The following is a 22,324-nucleotide window of genomic DNA, read 5'->3' as shown; positions in this document are numbered from 1 at the left end:
TACATTGAATTTATGGAGCCAAACACAAAAACCTATTACTGTCGATTCTGACTCATAGCAACCCTATAGGATGGAGTAGAGCTTCCCCATAGGGTTTCCAAGGAGCGCCTGGTAGATTTTAACTGCCGACCTTTTGGTCAGCAACCATAGCACTTAACTATGACGCCACCAGTGTTTCCATTTATGGAGCCAGAAAGCTATATATGAATGCTATTGTAAGCAGAGTTTTGTTTTTTTTTCTAGAGTGAGAGAAGTATTAGCCAAAAGGGGGCTTAGAAGGTTGTAAAAGGAAAAGGTAATACTGTTTTTTTTAAATTGTAACTGATTACATAGGCAAAAATATTAAACCTATGGTATAAGAGGTCAGATCATTTAAAATGTGGAGGACAATCTAGATCATTGGTTCCTAACCGGGGATATATCTCTGAGCCTTCCAAGACATTCTTATTCATTTGGTGGAAAATAAGATAGTCAGTAGGTGATTCTGATGTTCAATTAAGAACTCTTGTGCATAGTGGTACTTAATCTCTCTGTTGGCAGTTCGAATCCACCAGGTGCTCCTTGGAAACCCTATGGGGCAGTTCTCCTCTGTCCTATAGGGTCACTATGGTCAGAATCAACTCAACAATGTTTTTTTTGGTTGGCTGTAGCATTTGGTGATACTCTGCTTTCAAGTAGGTATAGTTCATCCATCACCATCTCATGCCATGTTTGCCTATTTCATCTTGTACTTTTTTTTTTTTTTTTTATTACATGTCCAACACTATCTAGGTGCTGACGAGGCTGCAAAAGACCAGAAGACCCACCCACCCTTACCCATTTCAAGCCTATTCTTTTGATGTTGAAATATATAAAGTAGTGAGAGAACTGCACAAGATGAAATAGGCAAAAATGGCATGAGATGGTGATGGATGAACTATAGGGATGTGATAATTGTTCACTGGAGGTGACTTACAATTACCCTTACCTCTCAGGACCTGAGCACTTAACAGATAAATGCAGGGCCCTTTGGGCAGCTCAAATACTCTCTGCCTGCTTGGAATCAGACCTATTTGGATGTCAACAAAGGCATTTAATAAGCAAGGAACTATTAAATTCAGACTCAATCCAAGTCCTGATTGTTGGGTCATAATACTTTGGTGAGGGCCTGATTCTAGAAGAGCCATCCATGTCATGAGCTGGCCTGGGTCTCCTGCAAGCCTGTCCTTCCCACTACAGGTCTGTTCCCCTGAAAGGTGTTAAGGGGTGGGCTGAGAAGGCTGTTAGTGAACATATGGCAAAGCAAGGCTTCAAATGGGTTTGTTCCACCCCAGATATATTGAATTACAATCTACATTTTAACAAGACCCCCAGGTGATTTTATGTATGATAAATTTTGAGAACCACTGCTCTACTAATGGAAGCCTGGTGGTGCAGTGGCTAAGAGCTTGTCTTCTCACCAAAAAGCTGGTGGTTTGTATCCACCAGCCACTCCTTGGAAACGCTATGGGACAGTTCTACTTTGTCATATAGGGCTGCTATGAGTTGGAATTGACTCCATGACAACAGGTTTGGTTTTCGTTTTGGCTCCCAGAATTGGTCCCTAACCAGCGCCATTAGCGTCTTGTTAGAAATGCAGATTTTCAGCAAGAGTTCTAACCTGAATGACCTGGTTCGAAGCCCTGTGGCAAAGTTGCCATGAGGGCCTAACACACAGGCAAAATTACATGGAGTCAGGTTTACCTTAGAAAACCTTTAAGTCACCTGCAATGGTACAAGACAGTCACACTTTGGGAGAATTAGAAACTAAGAATGGTGGAGGGGATATTGAATGGGTGTCCATCCAATCTCACATTCACTGCTTAGCATCTGATCGTGGAGTGGAATGGTAGGCTGATTTTCCAGCACTTTAAAAAATTTTATTGATTTTATTTTATTTTTTTGTTTAACAAGCACTCGCACTTGCATTTGGATGTCATAAATGTGTGTATGAGGGAGTTCCATTCTAGGGCCTGTAAGTAACTCTGCTTTATTCAGCTTAGACTCGTGCTCCTGTGTATGACTGTCTGACAACCTCTGGTCCCACTCTGCTCAGTTCAGTCTTCATAACTTCCCACATCATTTGCCCCTGAGAACTTTTAGGGTTTCACAACATGACTTTTGAATGTAGAGTTCCTGTGACATTTGGGTTTATACAAAACAATGTAGCTGCCTTTTTTTCTCTGGGTAAAATATTTTCCTGGCCCCTTCATCCCCAAAGCGTGAGGGCTGCCTTCCATCTAGCGGTTACCCAGAGCCTAATAGTACAGCTTCTATGTAAATTTATGTGACATTTTCACTAGAAAATTGCTTAAAAAATGAATGATATTTCTACAGTTTACTGTTTTTCATTTTAAGTACATTTTCTGACAATATGTCTTCTATTAATCATTTAAGCAATAGTAGGAGCCTTAAAGGAGTGTATTCAGAAGCAAGAACCCATGGTTTATTTAGTGCTGTCTAAAAAAATTTCTTATTGATTGGCATCCTCTGTGGTTATGTGATGTAATATTTATAATATGTCACCCAGCCATACATCAAAACAAGTATGTCTGTTGTTTCGTTTCCACGGGAGATGTTGATTTCAGAGAGGCCAGCCCCGTTTTAGGTCACATTGTGGCCAACCACTGGACCAGAAATGGGAAGTGCCTAGATTTATGGAGTTATTGGAAGTGGCTGCACGGATGCTTTGGTTTCTGCCCAGTCTTTCCCTTCTTTCCCCACGTCGACCCCCTTTACTTCCCCATTTACCCCCTGTGCACCCAGTTGGATTTTCTTGGCACACATCCCCACAGTAAAACAGGCTCATTAAATCTGTGTGTGAGCATGAACATACTACTGAGTTGTTGAGTAGTGCCCTGGCCCTGCTGGGCAGGAGCAAAGCCATGCCTGGGGTTTCCTGTTGCCATTCATCATAGTTCATGGCTGAAAGTGCCCCTTGCCATGTTGTTATAGGAGTTTAAGCCTGCCTACATTTTGCCATATGTACACATTGTGCTGCTATTCTGGGATGAATGTTGAATGGAGGTGAATGTGATAAGGGAAGCCTTCAGCGTTGGGCAGGAAGAGAGCGCTGGGGCAGGGCTTGGCATGAGAGACCACAGTGGTACTCAGAGACCACTTGGGGCCTCTTATGGACTCTAGCATTGGCCAGAATAATGAACCAGGCAAGGGAAGCTTAAGTGCCCAGAATGGTATATTTCTTGTCTTCCTTGCATTTCTTTTTTGTCTTCTTACTGAAGAAACAACAGTGGACTGAGAGGTCAACGGTCCACAAGTGCTAGACCTCATCTGTCACATAAGAGAGTTGGTCTCATGGCCTGTCACTCCTCTTCTCTTGCCCCCCAGTCTCTGGTTGGCCTTCCCTCCCTCCGGCCTCCCCAGTAGGCCCCTCTGTATTCCTCACAGCTTTAAATTGTTGAAAATGTGACACCGTTCTTTGTTTACTTCCAGGGAGCAGCCCTGGGGCCTGCCCAGTGTCTGTAGCACTCAGCCCAGGGAAAGGAGGGAGGGACCCACCACCACCACTGTCTGCTGGATGTCCTGGGCTACCACCATTTCCCAGCCAAATAGGGGCTGTAAAACTTGTGGCTTACATAACCCAGCTAGCATTCTCCAGCTAATCTACAATCTGGGCTTTGAAGATCACAAGAAAGCAAAGGTCACGACCTAGAGATCAAAGTGACAGAAGCCCACAGAGTAATTGCTGGTTACCCTCTGTAGAGGTCCCTGGTCTGTCCTGTGGGTGTATTGTTTGCACAGAGACTTCAAACATGGTGCCGGTGAACTGTGAGGAAGATCAGCTGGCCTCTGCCAGTCGTCAGGCATTCATTAATGCTGTAGGTGAGCTCACCTAGCTCATTAGAGTGAGATCATTGTCATCTCTCAGAGCGTATGGAGCTATTCCACTTGCACTGTGTGTTCATTACTCTGTGGTCTTTACTGAGTTTTTCTCACAGTCCTCTTTTACCTGGAGGTGCGGGGGCTGGTTATATAAGGAAATTGGAACAACAAGGAAGGAGGGTATGGATGCGTTTATTGTCAATTAACTTTGAGACAATAGAATTCAAGCAAGCCAAAGCTTAAAGGAAGCTCAGGCATCATTTAACCCATCCCCTTCATTGCATGGATGGAGAAACCGAGGCTCAGAAAGGGAGCAGAGACTGAACCAAGATCACATAGCAAGATGAGTTCAGAGTCTAGACTCCTTCCTCTGCCTCTTAGCCCCTAAGCTTTTCATTATGAAGAGCACCCCTCCTTTTAATTTCCTCTGCTGTACTTGATAAGTTTTGGTCTCTCAAAGAAGCTGCATTTAAGCCACTGTGAACGTTTCATCAATCAGACACATTTAGCTTGTGATCAGGGCTTTTGATCAGCATGAGGTAACCAGTGTTACCAACCGAGTTGATGTAATCCACTCAAAAGCAAAGAAACACAATGTTTCATTGGCGTTCTCATCCTATCTGTTAGGCTTTGTGAAATATTGAAAACAACAGTTCATGGATCACACTTGTGGCCTTCAGGGGCCACAAGTACCATATTCCCCACCCCCATGGAAGGAAAAAGGCAGAAAGAGGTAATGTGAAGAGGCATAAATGGAAGGAAGGAGGAAAAAACACCAGTGACTCCATGCCTCATTCACTCAGGATTTGGAAAAAGTTGGTATTTCTTACATAGAGTCTCCTCAGAGAAAGAAACATGGCAGCCGATGACAGGCACAGACAGTGGAGACCCATCTCGTCTTTTCCATGGATGTGGAGTGTAGTTGGAGAGCATCCAGCTCCCCTGAGGTAGCAGTTGTGGTCGTGGGGGCAGAAAAGGCTTCTTCCTCTCTTTTTGAAGTCTAGATGAAAAATGCCAGAGCTTCAGGACTTGGGCAGAGAAAATTTATTTTGGAGCAAAAACCCTTTCTGCTGTTCCTTTTCTCCCACCACCAGATTTAGCTCTCTCCTTAAAGGAGTGCTTTCAGAAAATGGAACATTCTGCATGAAAAGAGAGAAACTGACGAGCTATGTGTGCTGATCTCTCACTTTCAGAGAAGCTGAGTTTCCGGACAGAGACAAATGAGTCTTAAAACACCTTCCCAGGACCCTTGCTCTCCTCTTGATAACCTCAGCTTCCTCATCATAGCCAAGAGTGCCCCTGACTCCACCACACCAAGCCCCTGGGGCTTTCCCCCAGCCACCTGGAGAAGGTCAGGAAAATTGGAGTTGCCCTCTGGAGCTAGGGACGTGAAACTTGGAACTTAGACGGATCTCTTTTCATTAAGCAGTGCCCTGGCTTAACAAGCAGTTTTATAAATCTGAAGCTGTCTCCGGGTGTTGCAGGATTTATAGACAGGGGTTTCTGCCATAAAGTGGTTTATGATGGCTGCCTTCTGTGTTATTAGTAGCTGTCTCTTCCTTCAACCATTGCTGTTTGATAATAGCCTTAAAACACCCAGAATTACTTACCTGCAAGCCCCATTCCCGATAGCCCCTGTTGACAGTCTGAATAAGTTTACTGCCCTTTTGTTGTACTTTACCTTCAAAACTAACTGATTGAACCATCAATAGCTCGTGGAAGCTGACAGAGGCATGTCATGCTGGACTAGCCCTTGTGATTGCAGGTTATCTGGGGGAGTTAACCTTCCCACATTGTTAACTGAAATGTTTTATGTACTATGCAACTTTAGGATACGGCTGTGATAACCCCAGTAACTAAGTAATACATCACAGTAAAGAGATTTTGGTACAACAAATAACCCTGGATTAAATTTACAAGGGTTGAATTGATATTGTAAAAGCCTTCGTTCTGTGGGCTTCGGGAATCTTTTCTTGTATTTTTATGGCAAACTGGTATTATGCTCGGGATTGAAGCTGTGGCTTTTGACACCCTGACATGACCTGGAACAAAAGGAAATAGATCTCCCAAGACCAGGATGGGGCAGGCAGGCCAGAAGCTCACTGACTTATCACTTGGCAATAATGTTTGGAGCCGGTTCCAAACCACCAAGGGCAGGAAGACCTGGTAGATGTGGCTGCTGTTTGCGTGCTGTGCACCCACAGAATGCCAGCAGAAGAGGGAAGGAGACTCTTCACCTAACCACCCTCATGATGTTCCATAAGGCTAATCTCCAAATGCTACTCCTCCGGGCGTTATTATCAATCACTGCAACCAAAAACCAAAAGCAAACCCAGTGCCGAAATGTCAATTCCAACTCACAGAGACCCTACAGAACAGAGTAGAACTGCCGCATAGGGTTTCCGGGGAGCAGCTGGTGGATTCAAACTGCCGACCTTTTGGTTAGCAGCTGACTTCTCAACCACTATGCCACCAGGGCTCCTATCACTAGGACAGTGGTTCTCAGAGTGTGGTCACAGGGTCATCAGTATCAGCATCGCCTGGGAACTTGGAAGAAACAAATTCTCATGCCCTACGCCAGAACGACTGAATCAGAATTTCTAGGGCTCAGTGAGCTGTGTTTAGTAAGCCTCCAGGTGATGCTTACGCTAATTCAGGCCTGAGAACTCTTGTGCTAGAATATAATCTCTTTGAGAGCAGGGACCTTGTCTATTTTGTTCATCACTTTATTCTCAGCACCTGGCCCAGTTCCTGGCAGGTGGTAGCTACTTAATTTTTTGTTGAATAGCTGATGGATTGAATGGATGGATGAGTAAACAAAGGAAGGCATCTCTGTGGGAGGACCTTTGGACCCTTGACTGAGTCTCAGAACTAGTTAGGACAAGACTTCCCAACGTCCCTCACACCTCTCCAATCTGCCACCCACCTGGAAACCCCAGGCTGCATGAAGGATGGAAGTTAAGTCACCCCTAGTCCCAGGGGCACCTGGCAGCCTATTTTTCATGGGCTCTTTCTTTGACTGTATAAAAAGAGTGCTCTGAAAACAGCAGCTCTTTGTCATCTAAAATTTTTAACTAGCTTAAAAGCCAGCACCTCTCTCTCTCTCTGCTTTGATTTCAGGGCTGTGATCCAAAGTGGGGTGAGATGACAATGCACTGTCTGTTGTCATCCTGGTTCCTGCCAGCCCTGTGAAGGCATCTTTCATTCCATCATTAAACATTGGCTGATTTTCTAATACTGATGTTTTCTTCACCTGAATATTCATCTTTTCCCACCCTACACTTAGTGGGTGTCTTTACTCCTTTGAGCGTCACTCCTGACATACTGTTTCTGTCTGTACATGTCTTTATTTGAAAGAATCTGTTGTCATCAAGACTTTGCTGCTACAAGCAGAAGATGGAATTTTCTCTAACATTGACTGAGGCCGGTGGGAATTCTGCTGGAGGATGGGAAAGACATTCGGATCCTTCGTGGAACTTCCCTGATTTTGGATAAGGCTAAGGGAGCATATGGAAAGGGAAGAGAGAGGGTCAGGGAGAAATAGGAAAGGAGGTAATAGTGGTTGGAAAGGAGGCAGGAAGTAGGCAAGAGTCAAGTTTCTAGGTCTTCAGGGGTTAGGGTGGACATTTCTGGGGAAGAAAAATATACTTGAAATAATTTCAGAGTATTTTGACTGAAAAAATGATTAATATGAAGGTTATTACCAGAGGCTACTAAGCTGCTGTCTCTGGCTTTTGCAGGATCAGCCAAGTTTGTGATTCTGACACGTACAGGAAGGCCGCTTGGTGATGTGAGGCTACCTTTGGGGTGGGAGTCAGCCCTGGGAACCCAAGGTTCCCGTGAGGAGGGAGGCACCTTGCATACCCCAAGTAAGGTCTGCATTGAGAAAAAGCTGAGTTCTTAGGGTTGCTTTGGGGTTTGGTTCTTTGAAACCTGCTTGAGATTTCCTGTTCCTCCTCTTTCCTTTAGTTATCAGCTGTTCAGTGAGTAACGTAGGACCCATTTTCTGTGCTCCCGTAACTGCCCTACACATAAGCTCAGTCTTGGCACTTAGCCACGCTGACTATTTATCTCAGTGTGATGTGTCTTCCCCATTACACTCTGGACCTCTTGAGAGCAGGAACCATGTCATGATGACCTCCGCACAAGGCCTGGCACATAGTAGGCACTCACAAAACATCTGTGCAACTGATATGAGCTGTCATTTCATTGTGTCCATTCTAATGCTAGTTTCCAAGGTAAAGTGAGGGTGAGCAAAGAGATTTGCCCCTGCCCTCAAGAAGCTTACAGTTTAGGTAAGGTCACCAGCTGATCACCCAAAAAGCCCATGAAATGTTACACTGTACGATGCTGATAATGTATTCTATGAGTGCTGGGAAGGGAGAAAGCAATGTGAGTTGGAGGTGCAGAAGAAAACTTAAAGGGACTGGGGCTTGAAATATGAGTGAACACTGAGGAACTTGGGTGCAAGAAGGATTCCCTTGGAGATAGTACATTGCTTTGATATTGGGTACTTATCTCTTCTTCCTAAGCAAAACAGGGTTGAAACAATTGTTCATTAGATTGATAGAGTATAGGGGCATGATGGGAAGTATCTGGGTTGATGACTGTCACTTAGTAAGGGAATTATAGGTCTAGACACCTGCCTATACCCAGGCCAAATGAATCTTCTTGCCAACTTCACATACACCTGCTTGAGGACAATTGATCAGTGGCCACTGTCTTATCGTTGGAGTTCATAATGGATGCCAAAGAGTCTTTCTAAAAGAATGGAGACCACATGGTATTTGATGAGCTGTTAATATCCCCTATAAACCAGCTCCCCTTGTTTTTTATTAAAAAAGACAATCTTCATAGTGCCATCATGGAAATAATTTGGTGATAATAAGAGGAAAGGTTTTAAGACCCCTGTTCTACTCGTCGAGGAAGCATTTGTCAGCTACATGTGTTCCTTACTTCTATCCTGAGGTCATAGTGGTTGATATTAGAGCCTCTGGTTTATTGGCATGAGTGGTAAGCCCAGGTCTCTTGTCTAAGCTTCAACTTTTAGATCTGTTTTATCTCAGAGTTGAAAGTGATTCAAATGACCTGTAGAAATGGTCATGACATAAATGGTGTCATCAGGTTGTAGGTTAATTTTGCTGAGAACTTCCTGTGTAGCAGAGCAGCTGGTCCTATTTTTCAGAATGGAAGGAGGAGAACACATCCATAGGGCCCTGTTGGCTAATTCAGGAATGTATATGTGTGCATGTTTCTTTGACTCAAGTGGTGCCATTAGGGTGTATTTGTAAAGTTTAGTTCTGTGTCTATGTGAGTTATAACCATTCACATTTCCCCAAAGAGTGATTGTTCATACTGTCAACTCTTCTTTGTGAAGGAGCAGGGAAGCAGCAACAACCAAGGCTATACTTCTGAAAACCTAGTGGTGTGGATTCCTGGGGATGTGATGAATTGAATAAGCCTTTGAGGCTCTCACCTCAACATTACTAAGTTGTCTCTGTCCGTCTTCCAGATGCTTCGTTCTGCACAAGCTACCCAACTTGAAGTTTCTGGATGCCCAGAAAGTAACCAAACAGGAACGAGAGGAGGCATTGGTCAGAGGGGCATTTATGAAGGTGGTGAAACCCAAGGTAGGTTCCTACTCCCTGGTCTTCACCAGGCTGGTGACTCAGGATACATGTTCTGTTTCTTCACGGCATGGAGGATGTCCTCCTTTATTTAGAATGCGGGCAAAATTGCATACCAGGATTTTGTCCATCATTACACTGTCAGCCAAGTGGGACTGGATATAAATTGAGTCTGCCTGTGACCCAGTCTAAGAGGACTCAATGACTAAAGAGTTTTTTTAAGGTAGGCTCACCCAGGTGACTGTATTTAGCAGTAAAGCAGCACTATTCACAGCCAGTTGGTGAAGTTCTGGCCTTCCTCTGGGAAATGCTGTCTTTCCAACATGAAGCTTCTGCAGTTCTGGAGCTGAGAAAGGAGAAGGAGGAAAGCATGGGGTGTTTACTGTTCCTGGGGTGGGTAGAATTCGACTAGTGCCCCAGAGGAGGCCCTTCTTTCTGGTGACCAGAGAGAAGCTAGGGGAAAGCGATTTTCTGCTATCCACAGGCAAGGGCTCAACAGCTCTCCAAGATATTGTTAGCAGGGAAGGCAATTTCTTCTGACAATGTGTCCCCGGGCTGGCGTGTGCTCCCCACATGTAGCTCTCCAGAGCTGATCGGGATGGTGTTTATTGACCTTTGCTTTACAAGCTGAGGCCGCATCAAGGCTGTGTAATGTAACATGGTGTCATCTTAATGACAGCACTGATGTGGCAGGGGAGACTTGGCTCTGGGTCTTGGATTCAGACGCAAGGAGATTTTTAAGGACGTGGACAACTATCTCTTTGGGAGGAGCTGAAGTCCTTCAGTGAATACAGGGTTGGGAAATGGACTTGGTAATCCCTTTGGAGGTCCATCTTGGCCCTGGGATTCTATGGAGTTCTGTCCCATTCCTGTGGGGCTGCAGCTTGTGTGTTGAAAATGCCGGTACAGAAACCTGAGAGGTCTAGTTTGTCCTTGATTATTGACTTACAGCATCTACACGAGCATTGGAAATGATGAAGAGGGAAAAAGGAAAAACAAAAGCAAAACAGAAAAGTGAAACCTCTTTCATCACGTTGCTCAGCTGGCGGCGTACCTCAGGCCACTTTCTTTCCCTGAATCCATGAGGTGCAACTTATTTCCCGTTACGCTGAATAAAATTGCTAACAGTTGTGGAAATATATGATATGGAGGGTATAATACTGGCAGATAAATGTATTGTTACCTGTTTCAGCACGTGGGAAATTAATTGAGTGGTTCATTCTGTAGCTATTAAAGTGTTAACAGTTCTCTTTATCGAAGCATAGGTTTGATGTATTACTCATGAGTGCCTTTAGTTATTCCAGCTTTTGTAATTTTATCCAAATGAAATAATTTATTTCTTGGCCTTTTTTTTGTGGTGAAAAAATTCCAGAGACAGCCAATGTCACCAAATTCAACAAAGTACAACAAAAATGAAGTCTTTATAATATCTTGGGTTCCTGCCCACCCTATATTTCTTATTTTTATGTGTACTTTTTACATTATACAGGTTAGATCAGTATTTCTTCTCCTCTCATTGCCTTTGACATGGGAAGTTCTATATTGTCACTGGAAATCCAAAGGGGTAATAAATGTAATACCCACCATATTGGGGTGGAGTACTCGGTATGTGCCCACCACTCTTCTAAGGTTCTTTGCATATAGAGTTGTGAATCCCTTAAAACTCTGTAAGTTGAATAAACACATCATTGGCTCACTTTACAGAGGAAACAACTCAGGCCCAAGGAAGTTAATTGGGGTGCCCTATGTCACAGGGCATGTAATGGCTAGAGCTGGGGCTTCACCTGTGTGTCTATCCAGAGCCTACATTCTTCTCACTTTGCTTTGTAACCTCTGGAGCGGTGTCTTAGTGACCTAGTGCTGCTGAAACAGAAATAGCACACGTGAGTGGCCTTAAAGAACAGAAATGTATTACCTCACAGCTCTGAAGGCTAAAAGATCAGGACGTTGGCTGTGTCAGTTCCTTCTTTGAGCCTCTTTCCTAGTTTCTGGTTTCTGCTGGTAACTCTTGGTGTCCCTTTGCTTATAGACAACCCTCTCGTGTTGTCTCTTTTTCCCTGTGTGTATTTCTCTGTGTCTTTTCCAATTTTTTTAAAACTTGGAAGTGATTATGTTTAGAACCTCCCCTACACTGGCATGGCCTCATTAACATAACAGAAACCCTTCTTTCCAAACAAGGTTATATTTACAGGTACAGGGATTAGAATTTCAGCACATATTTTATGGAGACACAGTTCAGTCCGTAAAATGCAGTGAGCTAGATGTCTTCTCTATGGATCTCTTTGTTCAAACAAAGCCTTATAAAACAAACCAAGTGCCATCGAGTTGATTCTGACTCATAGCAACCCTATAGGACAGAGTAGAACTGTCCCATAAAGTTTCCGAGGAGCGCCTGGCGGATTTGAACTGCTGACCCTATGGTTAGCAGCCGTAGCACTTAACCACTACGCCACCAGGGTTTCCACAAAGCCTTATTATTTTTTTAATATAGGAAGATCTAAATGAAGAAAATAGATAAAAACAGGGCTGTTCTGTTGAAGTTGAGATTGAGGGGAAGTGACATCCTCCCCTCTCTTGGAAAACAACTGGGAATGGCTGCTTAAAGTCTGGTATTAGCTGTTTCTCTGAGTCATTAGCAATATCAGCAGAAATGCTCTTCAGAGTTACAAATTAGTTTCTAATCAGCTATAGAATTAGCTCTTGTTTGTCTGATTGAGTCCAGCATCCTTCCTAACTGTATTAAGCTGAAAAAACCTCATTGATTATTTGAAGAACCTTGATTATTTGAAGAGGGAAACAAAAATACTCTCACAAAGCATGAGGGCCTTCAGTTATATTGTCATAGAGTCCCGTGGTTACCAAACTGAAGAGAACATCGAAAGGGTGTGCACTCTCATTTTACAGATGTGGACCTGGGAGAGGCTCCATAGTCCCATCGAGGCAGAACTGGGCCCGAGGATGGAGGCTAAGTCTTCCAGGGAAGTGTCCTACTTATGCCATGGTGCTACAAGTCCACAAGAGGATTTCTCTATGTTCCTGGTTTCGTATCAAATCGCATGCCTCTCTTGAATGGCAGGCAATTCCCTTTTGTCTGTTGTCTTCAGAGATGGGTACTGGTAATTTTCTTGCAGATAGAAAGAGGCCAGATGAGCTTCTTGCTGAATTAATACACTGGCGTTAAAAAGGCTGGTTCTCACCTGTTCATAGTGTGTACAGATATATGCTTGTTCATATGCAGGTGTGTCTATATACTTTCTGTGTATATCTATACATATGTATGTTCTGGGAGGTATGCGTATGCCCAGAGTCAGCTTCTAAGTGAGAGCAATTTCCTCCCCTTGAACTGCTGGCGCTGGGCTGAGCACACTCGGTGAAGATCTATTTTTCATAACGGAATCGGAATCTCAAGTTGGCTTCTGTCCTCTCTGAGGCAGCAGAGGCCTGTTGTGCTTATTCAGCGGAATGCTCTGATGGATGATCAAGGGGGCCGTGATTTGGGGAGCTGTTTTCATTTTATTCCTGACATAAAGTATTTGGGAGGATGGAAAATGCCTCTCCAATCACAGCTCTTGCCTCGGAGGTAGGGAATGAGAGTCCGGATGTTCTCGGCTGATGCAAATGCAAAGTCTTCGAGGAGCTAATAAACCCTCTGTGTCACGAAGGTCTGGTTGGGCACGCGTCACGTCCCAGTGCGTGTGTGCGGGTTCTCTAGCCTTCCCCCATGATGACACGTTTCTCCTTCATTGCTGCCTTTTGGCTTTTGTTGTTTAAAGCTGCCTTCTGTCTGAGCTCTGATTGTTCTACAGACAGATGCTGTCATTCATTAGGAAGTGATAGCTGATGTTACAATGGACTCTTCCAGACTCCGTGTGTGTGTGCACGTGTGTGTTTATGTGTGTGCATGTGTGTGTGTATGTTGTTCGTTAATGGACCTGCAACCACCAGGCTTTGCTCATTTCCTGTAATATTAAAGAAAATATATATCTTTGTCAAATATCAGCCATTGAGTCCTGCCGCTGTCAATGCAGAGAGCACCAAGCTGGGTACAGAGAAAGTGGAGGCCCCCAAAGAAAGCCTCCCATAATGGTCAGGCTGTGACCCCCCCCCCCCCCCAGGGGCACCAGGAAACACAGATCAAAGCAGAGTGGAGGCCTGTCCAGGAAGGCATGCACTCGGGCATGCCGGCCTTCACGTCAGAAACAGCTCCCGAATCCGACAGTCAGAATTGCTTAATTATGTCCCGGCTTTGTAATTATTCATCCCTGTTCTGGCAAAAAGCACAGTTGTCATTTCTTTGACATAATTATTTAAGCTGAGCCTTCTTGTTTACAGGCATGTGTACAAAGTTGACTACAACTGTTTCATTTTCAGGACCTTAAAGAAGCAATGGGAAGAGCAGCTATAGGGGACAGCGAGACAGAGAACCGCAGCTTACACTGGAAAGCGTTTTGGCATGTGTTTTTTTGATTATAGTTGTGTACGTGGTAACAGATAGGTTTGTGAGTGTCGATGTGTCCTTGAAAGTATGTGGACATGCCTTGGTTTCTTATCATGGGTAGTTGTGTATTTGTATAGTTTGTGTATTTGCATAGTTTGTACGTTTATGTGTGGATATCTTTTTTCCACCCCACCCCCCGACCCCAGCTATGGGGTGTATAGTGGAGTCCCTGGGCAGCGCAAATGATTAAGTATTAGCTGCAAGGTTGGCAGTTCAAACCCTCTGAAGACAGACCTGGCAATCTGCTTCCAAAAGGTCACAGCCTTGAAAACCTATGAAGAGATTCTTCTCTGCACACATGGGGTCACCATGAATCAAAATTTACTCAACGACAACTAACGACAACATGGGGCATGTTTGTGTATGAGGTTACAAACATTACAGAAGACAGAATGAGAGAAAGACAGAAGACGTAGAAACAGATGTGATGTTTTAAAGGAATTAGCTGCTGAGTACATGCACTTTCTAGAAATATTTTTTACCCTTGTACCTCAACTGGAAGTTATGTGGGTCCAGGGATAACCTGCTCATCCACTGGATGCCAGCTTCATCCATTGGGAGGGCAGGAACTTCGCCTGTTTTGTTCGTTCCTGTATCTCTTGCGCCTATCTATGATAGTATCTGATATTTAGCAAGGTTTCAGTAAGTACTTGTCAAAAGAATGAACTGTAAACAACAGAGCATATTGAAAGATCTGTCATAAAGGCTTGTCCATTGTTGTTGCTCTGGATTACTTCAACATGGTCATCAGGAAAGCAGGGAAGAGGTATTTGCCTTAAGACAGTGTGGTAGCCTGTGCATTGGGAGAGAGACAGATTCTGGGAGGCATATTTGTTTCCCCAATGGATTTACCCTGGGATTGTTTATGATAGCAGAACCTATGGCTGCCATGAACCCTGTGCCCACTTACCCTCTTGGCTTTTCCATTGAGTGGCATATCTGGGGGAGGCAAAGGTGTGATCTGAAGCTACGTGCTCTCCATCACTCCTTTGGGGTTCCCTTGAGTTTTTCTTCTCTGAGAATCTTCTGCTCATCTTAGAGCTTTTAGGAAATCAGAAAGTACCTTTTCTCAGAAAGCATGTTGGGGTGCTCCACAAACCTGCGTAGAGTCAAAATACAATTTTCCCACCTTAGCTTCTGTCGTACTTTTTGCCTGTATTTTGTGTCTGTAACATAAAGGAGCGCTGCCCAGAGCCTGTTTGGCTCACCAATTGTTTCTGTGGCTACCACCACCAGCTTCAGTTGCTCTCAGGCCAGTTCTGACTTGTGGCAACCCCATGCCACATGTCTGGTTAATGTGATAGGCTGCTAAGCAAAAGGTTGATGGTTCGAGTCTACCCAGAGGTGCCTCAGAAGAAAGGCTTGGCAGTCTACTTCCAATAAATCAGCCATTGAAAAACCTATGGAGCATATTTCTATGACTAGAATATCACTTTACGAAGTGCCACCCTGTTCTAAACCACAGTGCATATGTCTTTGATATCTTTTGTACCCCTGTAGTATCTAACCCATAAAAAGTTACCAGAAACTACTCCTAGATTGATTACAATTAGTAGAACTTATTCTACACTCAATGTTTGGAAAAACAGATATGCTATATAAGCCAGGGTTTGGTGTAAATACATATTATAAACCACGAGTACCTGCAGTTAATAAGCGATAAGCCAGTGTGTGTTGAAAGTTCTCTGGAGTGCCAACGTTCAGAAGAAAACTAAAAACGTCGGTTGATTTTCTGGGTATTTATAACTACCTGAATATGTGAGTGTTTTATGGTTCTTTTCTGTTTTCACACAGGTGTTTCTTGTCTGGAGACACATTCAGATTCTATTTTCAGTTACTTTATAGTAAATTTTGAAGGGAGGAAAATTTTTAATTAATTTCTTTTTTGGAAAATGCTTAGGCAGTGTTCTTAGAAACAACTCCAGAAGCCAAAAATTTGTAATTTGTTTGTTTTTTGTCTTTATTCCTGATTTCACAGTTTGCTACATTCGTTCAAGGAAGAATTACTTAAAGATTTCGTATGGCTCCAATTTTATCACCATGGCAGCCCATGTCTTGAGTAAATGCTTTCAAATATTGCTCTTTGGAGTCAGCGTCTGTAACTTTGTCTTGTATTTGGGTAGACACTGTCTGAAATCAGGGGTGAGCTGTTGTAATTGTGTTCCCAGGTTTCCAGGATCCTGGCAAAGCCCTGTGGAAAGAGAACTGAAATCCATAATAGAGAAGGAAAGTGAAACAACACTGTAGGTGCTGGTGGTAGCGTCTCAGAGCCACTTCCAAAAGTCCCTGGGGCCTAGCAAGGCACAGAGCACATAGCAGAGACTATGCTTCATTAAGCCTGGTGCCTGGGGATATATTATTGTTGGGTCTTCGGATAAGCTGTCACTGTACCCCATTGGTCTAGCTCCACACTCTCTGTCTTTATGGCCTCCAAAACGCCAGCTTTTGTCCAAAGATATTTGGACACATGTGTAGAGGCTCATGGAAGCAAGTGGCTCTTCTTAAGTATGAGGAGTGTGATAAGGATCCCCAGGATGCTTTGTACAGCCCCCTGAGCCTGAGAACTGGGAGCAGCGTGGTAGATTGCATGCTTGTCTGAAAGTTTTCCTTGCTGTCTGCCCTTGCCAGTGGCTTTTCCCGTAAGGAAAGAGCACAGTTCCCCATCCAGTTGACTTTGGCCTTGGCCGTATGATGCTTTGACCAATGGGATATAAGTGGAAGTGACAGCACCAATTCTGAGCCAAGGCCTTAAGAGGCATCATGTGTTTCTACTCACCCCACAGTGCTTCTGCTGTCTGCTCTGAAAAGACAAGAGAGAGATATTGATAATACCTGAGCCTGATCTGAAGCCTGAGACAGCAGCACCCCTGCTAACCAACGCCTCTGAGCGAGAAGTAGGTGCTTGCTCTAAGCCAGTAAAGCTTTGAGGTTGTTTGTTATACAGTATTATTTTTGCAGAAACTTTTCTAATAAATACATAGGCATCCCATCCACACGCCCTGCCCTCTCTCATTCCCTGGCCACTTATAGTAGGACTCTTAACCGGGGCACAACTTGGAGTTTAGTGAATCTAATGGCAGTTGTGAAGGAGCCCTAGTGGCACAGTGGTTAAGTGCTCGGCTGCTAATTGAAAGGTTGGTGGTTTAAACCCACCAGCTGCTTGTGGGAGAAAGATGTGGCAGTCTGCCTCCTCAAAGATTACAGCCTTGAAAGCCCTATGGGGCAGTTCTACTCTGTCCTATAGGGTAGTTAGGAGTCAGAATCGATTCAGTGGCAATGGGTCTGGAATGGTGGTTGTTAGCATCCCAGCTCAAACTTCTGTAGGCTTTCTAGATCTTTAGCTAATTAGGATAGCAAGGCCATCCTGACAGTCGAAAGGCTGCCTAGTAGTGTGCTATTAGATACACAGAAACTTTCTTGTTAAGTGAGTAAAAAGAATACCTAGAATTTATTAAATGTCTACTGTATTCTAGGTATTGTACCAACCACTTAACAAGCCTTTCTGTAGCTTTCTCCCTGACCTTGAGTCTACAAAGGAGGAAACTGATGATCAGAGAAGTTACATACGTTACCTAAAATTACAGAACAAGGTGGAATCAGGGTCTTCCTTAGGTCTGCCTAGGCTTCAAAACTCATGTTCTTTCCACTGTATACCTAAAATTACATCAGCCAGGCAAGGATATGTGATGGGAAGCAGGGGTAACAGAAGGAAGGCCAGAGTTGGAAGAGAGCCAAAGGTAAATTTTTCATTTCCAATTTTGACCTTGTGAGCTCTCTCGCCACCCTATTTTGGTCAAGCACTTGGACAATGTGGAGAATTGCAGGAGCCAGGCTGTGGAAATGTTGGGCCAAGTTTGCAGTTTATCATGAGGGTGATGAGCAACCTTGGCAGGGTTTGAAGCGGGGGAACAGCATGGGCAGGTCTGTGTTTGGATGCGTAGGTGTCTGTGAGAGAGAGCAATAGTGCTCTGTGCTGAACAGGGTCTTTGGAAACTGTGCTGCTGCTAGTCTGAGGGTGCTTCAGCATTCAGAGCTCCCAGGCCAGTGTTGGTGCTAAGGTGACCACAGAGGTCAGAGGGCTGGACCTGAAAGCCTATCCCTGGGACTCCAGGGAAGGATCCGGGTGGCAGTGAGCAGCTCAGATGCTGGAGTAAAGAGAAAGCCAGTCAGTGAACGTTAGCAGAAACACAGTGCTAACTCCCCCAGTAATGGGCCTGTGGTGCAATGGGTTTCTTTATACGGCCTTTCTGGCCCCGGGTTGGTAATCCTCCCAAAATGATTGGTCGGGCTGCAGTCTTGCAACTGACTGGTCAGTTTACTATCCACACAAGTGGCTTGTAAGTGATTGGTCCGTTTACTCTCTGCATAAGAGACTTGCAAGTCCTCCCAATAGGATTGGTCGGTTTATGATCCACCTAAGGGGTTGGTCAGCTTACGAAAGCCACACCCTTGAAATTGACAAGGAGTGTCCCTATATAAGCAGCCAGCCTCACAGGGGTCATTGGGGCTTCCAGATCAACAAGGGTGTGGAAAGGAATGTGTCCTTTAGACCTGGGGTCTCTGTGCTGAGAATCTCCTAGGCCCAAATAAAAGAGCTGCTTTGTGGTTCAAGGATTATAACACTAAAGACCAAGAGAGACACCTACAGTGGGCAAGTAGGCCCACAGAGAGAGACTTCCAAAGTGGGTGAGTCAGCCTGTGGAGCAGATGGTGATAGAGGCTTCGGCTGTCATGGTACCAGAAGAAACAGAGAGGACAAGCAGACTCAGATGGTAGCAGTAGAGTGTAACGAGCCAAGATGAGTGATCAATAGCCAAGTCCACCAGGTGACATCCTTGAGTGTCCTATTTGAAAGTTTCTTGATGGATGAGAATGACCATTGGTTTTCAGGAAGGGTAAGCAGGTCCCCTTTGAGTCATAAGCAGGTCTCATTTTAGACATTAAGTCCCGTGCTGAAACTCCTCCCAACCCCTGCCTTTTGCGTATCTTCATTTCTGTTTATATCTTTCTCTGTTATTAATGTTGTCATTGCAGTTATGTTGTTTCCATGAGTTCTCTGTGACCATTTCAATGAGTTATCAAACCCAATAGAGAAAGAGTGCCATGGGGGGAATGGCTGGTGTCCCAAAAAGGTGGAGAATGGGATATTTTTGACCTCTGCTTCACAGGAACTGGCCTGATGCTAATTCTGGTTCATGAGTTATTCTTACTGGGTCCAAGGTATTCCAGAAGTCCTTTGATGTGTTCTTACCTAAAGACTCTGTGCCCTATGGTGTCAGTTTCTTAGTTTTAGGGAGAAAATTTAAGGCTTCTTAACTGGACCAGGCAAAGCCCTTCTTTATGTGATCTCTGGTAACAATTGAGCTGGAGCCTTGATGGCCAATGTTGTCTGTAATCTGTACATTACTAGTGGGATTTTTCTTGACCTGCCTTAGAAAAGGGCTTTATGTCATTTTGCTTTTGAAATTTAGGTTTCTGTGTTATTATTTTTAAAAATTGAGCTTGAAGGGAAAGGGAAAAGGGGAGAAAAATAAAGATACTTCCTTAAGGAAGTAGGGTCTTAGAGAATGAAGTTGAAGTGCTTAAGTTACCCATGTTTAAATCTAACATTGCCTTGGGTTCTGTGTGCAGCTTCAGGGCTTGGCAGGGAGCTGACTATCCCGCAGCAGGTGCCTTTGTGAAGTTGAATGACACCTTATCCTTAACATGCTTTTCTCCCCTCCCCTCCCCTTTTGTTGCTTGGGAGTGATGAGGAAGAGTGGGTTGGAAATACAGGCACAATTTGTCTAGGAACAGACAAAAAAGGTCAGTGACTGATGTATGAGTGAAGAGAGGATCATGATAGTGTCAGCGTTCCCACCCCTCAGTCAGGCCAGGGCCTTGTTCTCGATTCTTTAGAACCCTGCAGCTTAGTAAAGCTCTGCCTTGCTCAGAAAGTCCTGTCTGGGTCCCTGGAAACAGCAGATTGTAGGGACTGAGCCTCCAGGGGCATAGATATCCTACAAAGCAAAGGAGCCTGCAGGATGGATGGGACAGTGAACAAGAGCACACATTCCACTAGAGATCAATCATGAACGTTGTTCTGAAGCTAACGTTGGTTATGTGTTAATATTATTTGCATTTCCATGGCTAAGGAAAAAGGAAAACACGGGGATGGCATAGTCTAAGTTTCTGCATTTGAGTTCTGGTTATTTCCAAACTGCTTGCTATTAATAGCACGCAATTAATAGCAGGCAAGAAGAGTGGACTTCAGGAATAAGATATAAAAGAAAACTCATGCAAGCTTAGTGATGAAAGAGATGCTTCCAGTGCTTAACTTTTACTTGCTCTTTTTGTTGTCTGAGAAAGTCTAGGAAGCCAAGTAGTGTGCCATTCATCTTAGGCTATCCAATTTGAATGGAGTTGAAAGTCTTCACAAAGTTGGACTGAAATAAAAGTTGGATCTGTTTGTTTGAATATGGCTACAATATGTACTTTTCAGGGTATCGTCCAGGTGAGTGTCAAGTTGGTAGGTACCAGGTAAGCACCAGTGTATAGTAGGAGCTCAGTTAATGGAACTTCCTTCCCCCATACAACAGGCTCAGTGAGGGACCAGGGGCCAGAGGTGAGCTTCTTCTCATTTTTTAAAATTATCTCTGAGAGACACCCCCTCTCTCCAGTTGGTCCTTTGAAGAGAAATAGAAGCTGTTTCTTGTTGAGAAGAGCAACTTTCTGACACATTCCTTCTATTCTCTCACTGTTTCTCCCTGCCAAGAACTCTGAGAATATCCATGTTCCCAGACAGCTGTTGGATGGTGCTTGAGAGTTGGTCACAACTCTGCAGGAAGTGTGTTTTTGCCTCTTCATTGTTTTGGCTATCTGCAGTCACCACGACTTACTTTCGGGTCCCATGTACACGCTACAACTCCAAATGCACTGTCATTGTCACCCTGACCAAGTGAAGCGGAATTCCCCAAGCATGATAGGGCAGGCCTGCCCTTGGGATCCCTGAGGCTGGTGGTGCAATTAGTTCTTTTATTTGCTTTTCTGCTCCTTACAGTAGAGTGTCTTAGATTAACAGACAGGGCACCATCAATAACACACAGATGCTCTGTAATTGGGGCTTCCTTGGATGTTAATTTAACTAAGTTCAGTGCCATTGTCAGTGAGAGCAATTACACTCAGCCTTTTCACCAAGGACATTTTAGGGTAATTTTATTTTTCGTGTGCATTTTAAAATATGGCAGTAAATTTTGAGCTACATTACCTGAATTAGAACTCATTATTTCTTTTCAACAGAGAACTAATGCTCTCTGTCTAGGCTCCAAAGCTGTATTTTTTCCCCCTTCCTTTTTTAAAGTGGGGAATTTTAAGTGGGGCTTCTATGTCACGAAGCTTTTAACTGGTGAGCAGAATTCAAAAGTGAGTCACCTCTTGTTTTTTGTTGGCATTTTGAATTGTCACAGAGGCTATTTGGCTCTGTAACCTCTCCCATGTTTAATTTGGCCCATTTTTATTCTTTCTTCCCCACCGCCCAACCTCTACTTTTGTTCTTGACATGATTCGAGTTGCCTCCAGCTGTTCTTTTGGGAAGGTTTAAAATCTGAATTTATTGTGGCTATTGTATTCCACGGGAAACCTATGACTCTTAATTTGTGCACAGGCTCTTGTCAGATCGGCTCTTCCATCTGGGGGCCAGGCCCTCTCCAACTTTCAGGATTTAGTTTCAGTTTGGATTAAAGGCTAACCTTCTACCTTCTACCATCGGTTTCTTCATGATTAAAACAGAGAATGTGATGTCTTCTTCCAAGTTTATTGTGAGGATGAAAGGAAACAGTATGTGTTAGGAGCTAACACTGTCCCTGGTATATAAAACCCGGTAGGTAGTGTTATTATTTTGTGTAATTTCGAAACAACTCTCTGTGGCATTGCCGAGCTATCATTGGTTTGTGTGGGTGAACACGGGGAGGGTAATTTTGGCGTGGGGGTGGGGAGAGGTGCCTGATGCCCTGTGTTCCTGGTGGGTTAACTGAGTTTCCTGTGATTTATATTTAAATGAAATACTTCTAAGACTTTTACTAAGAATTTGCTTCCTGATGGGAGTGAAACACCTAAAAGAAAGGAATATAAGAAGAGAAAGAAGGCCTCCTGTTCTTCCTGGCATGGCCCCGGGGCCCCTGAGTTGGAATGTCTCCCCAGCGCTGCATAATACACAAGGCCTTTTTGTTCTTGTGGAAATAGAGGAGGGAGTGAGCCAGTGGCGAAAGAGGAAAAGGAGCTGAGTATAGCAGTGGTGGGACCTGGGATCTATTCCTGGCTGGTGCAGCTCACGCACACCCACCACCCATCTGTCAGTGGA

At 44.2% G+C, this 22,324-nt stretch overlaps 1 protein-coding gene across 15 annotated transcripts in view; it reads left to right on the top strand.

Annotated features, from left to right (window-relative positions):
- The window catches only part of LRMDA (leucine rich melanocyte differentiation associated), a 1,313,836-nt gene that overhangs the window by 739,625 nt on the left and 551,887 nt on the right, over positions 1-22,324 (top strand). For all 15 annotated transcript variants that reach the window (XM_049855455.1, XM_049855444.1, XM_049855443.1 and 12 more), the window contains one exon: positions 9,374-9,491. In XM_049855455.1, the coding sequence (XP_049711412.1) occupies positions 9,374-9,491 (118 nt within the window). The remainder of the gene's footprint in view (positions 1-9,373; positions 9,492-22,324) is intronic.

Source organism: Elephas maximus, chromosome 16 (assembly GCF_024166365.1).
Source record: "Elephas maximus indicus isolate mEleMax1 chromosome 16, mEleMax1 primary haplotype, whole genome shotgun sequence".
Classification (NCBI taxonomy): Eukaryota; Metazoa; Chordata; class Mammalia; order Proboscidea; family Elephantidae; genus Elephas; species Elephas maximus.
The sequence above is the reverse complement of the archived record's forward strand: the minus strand, read 5'-3'. Positions and strand labels throughout refer to the sequence as shown.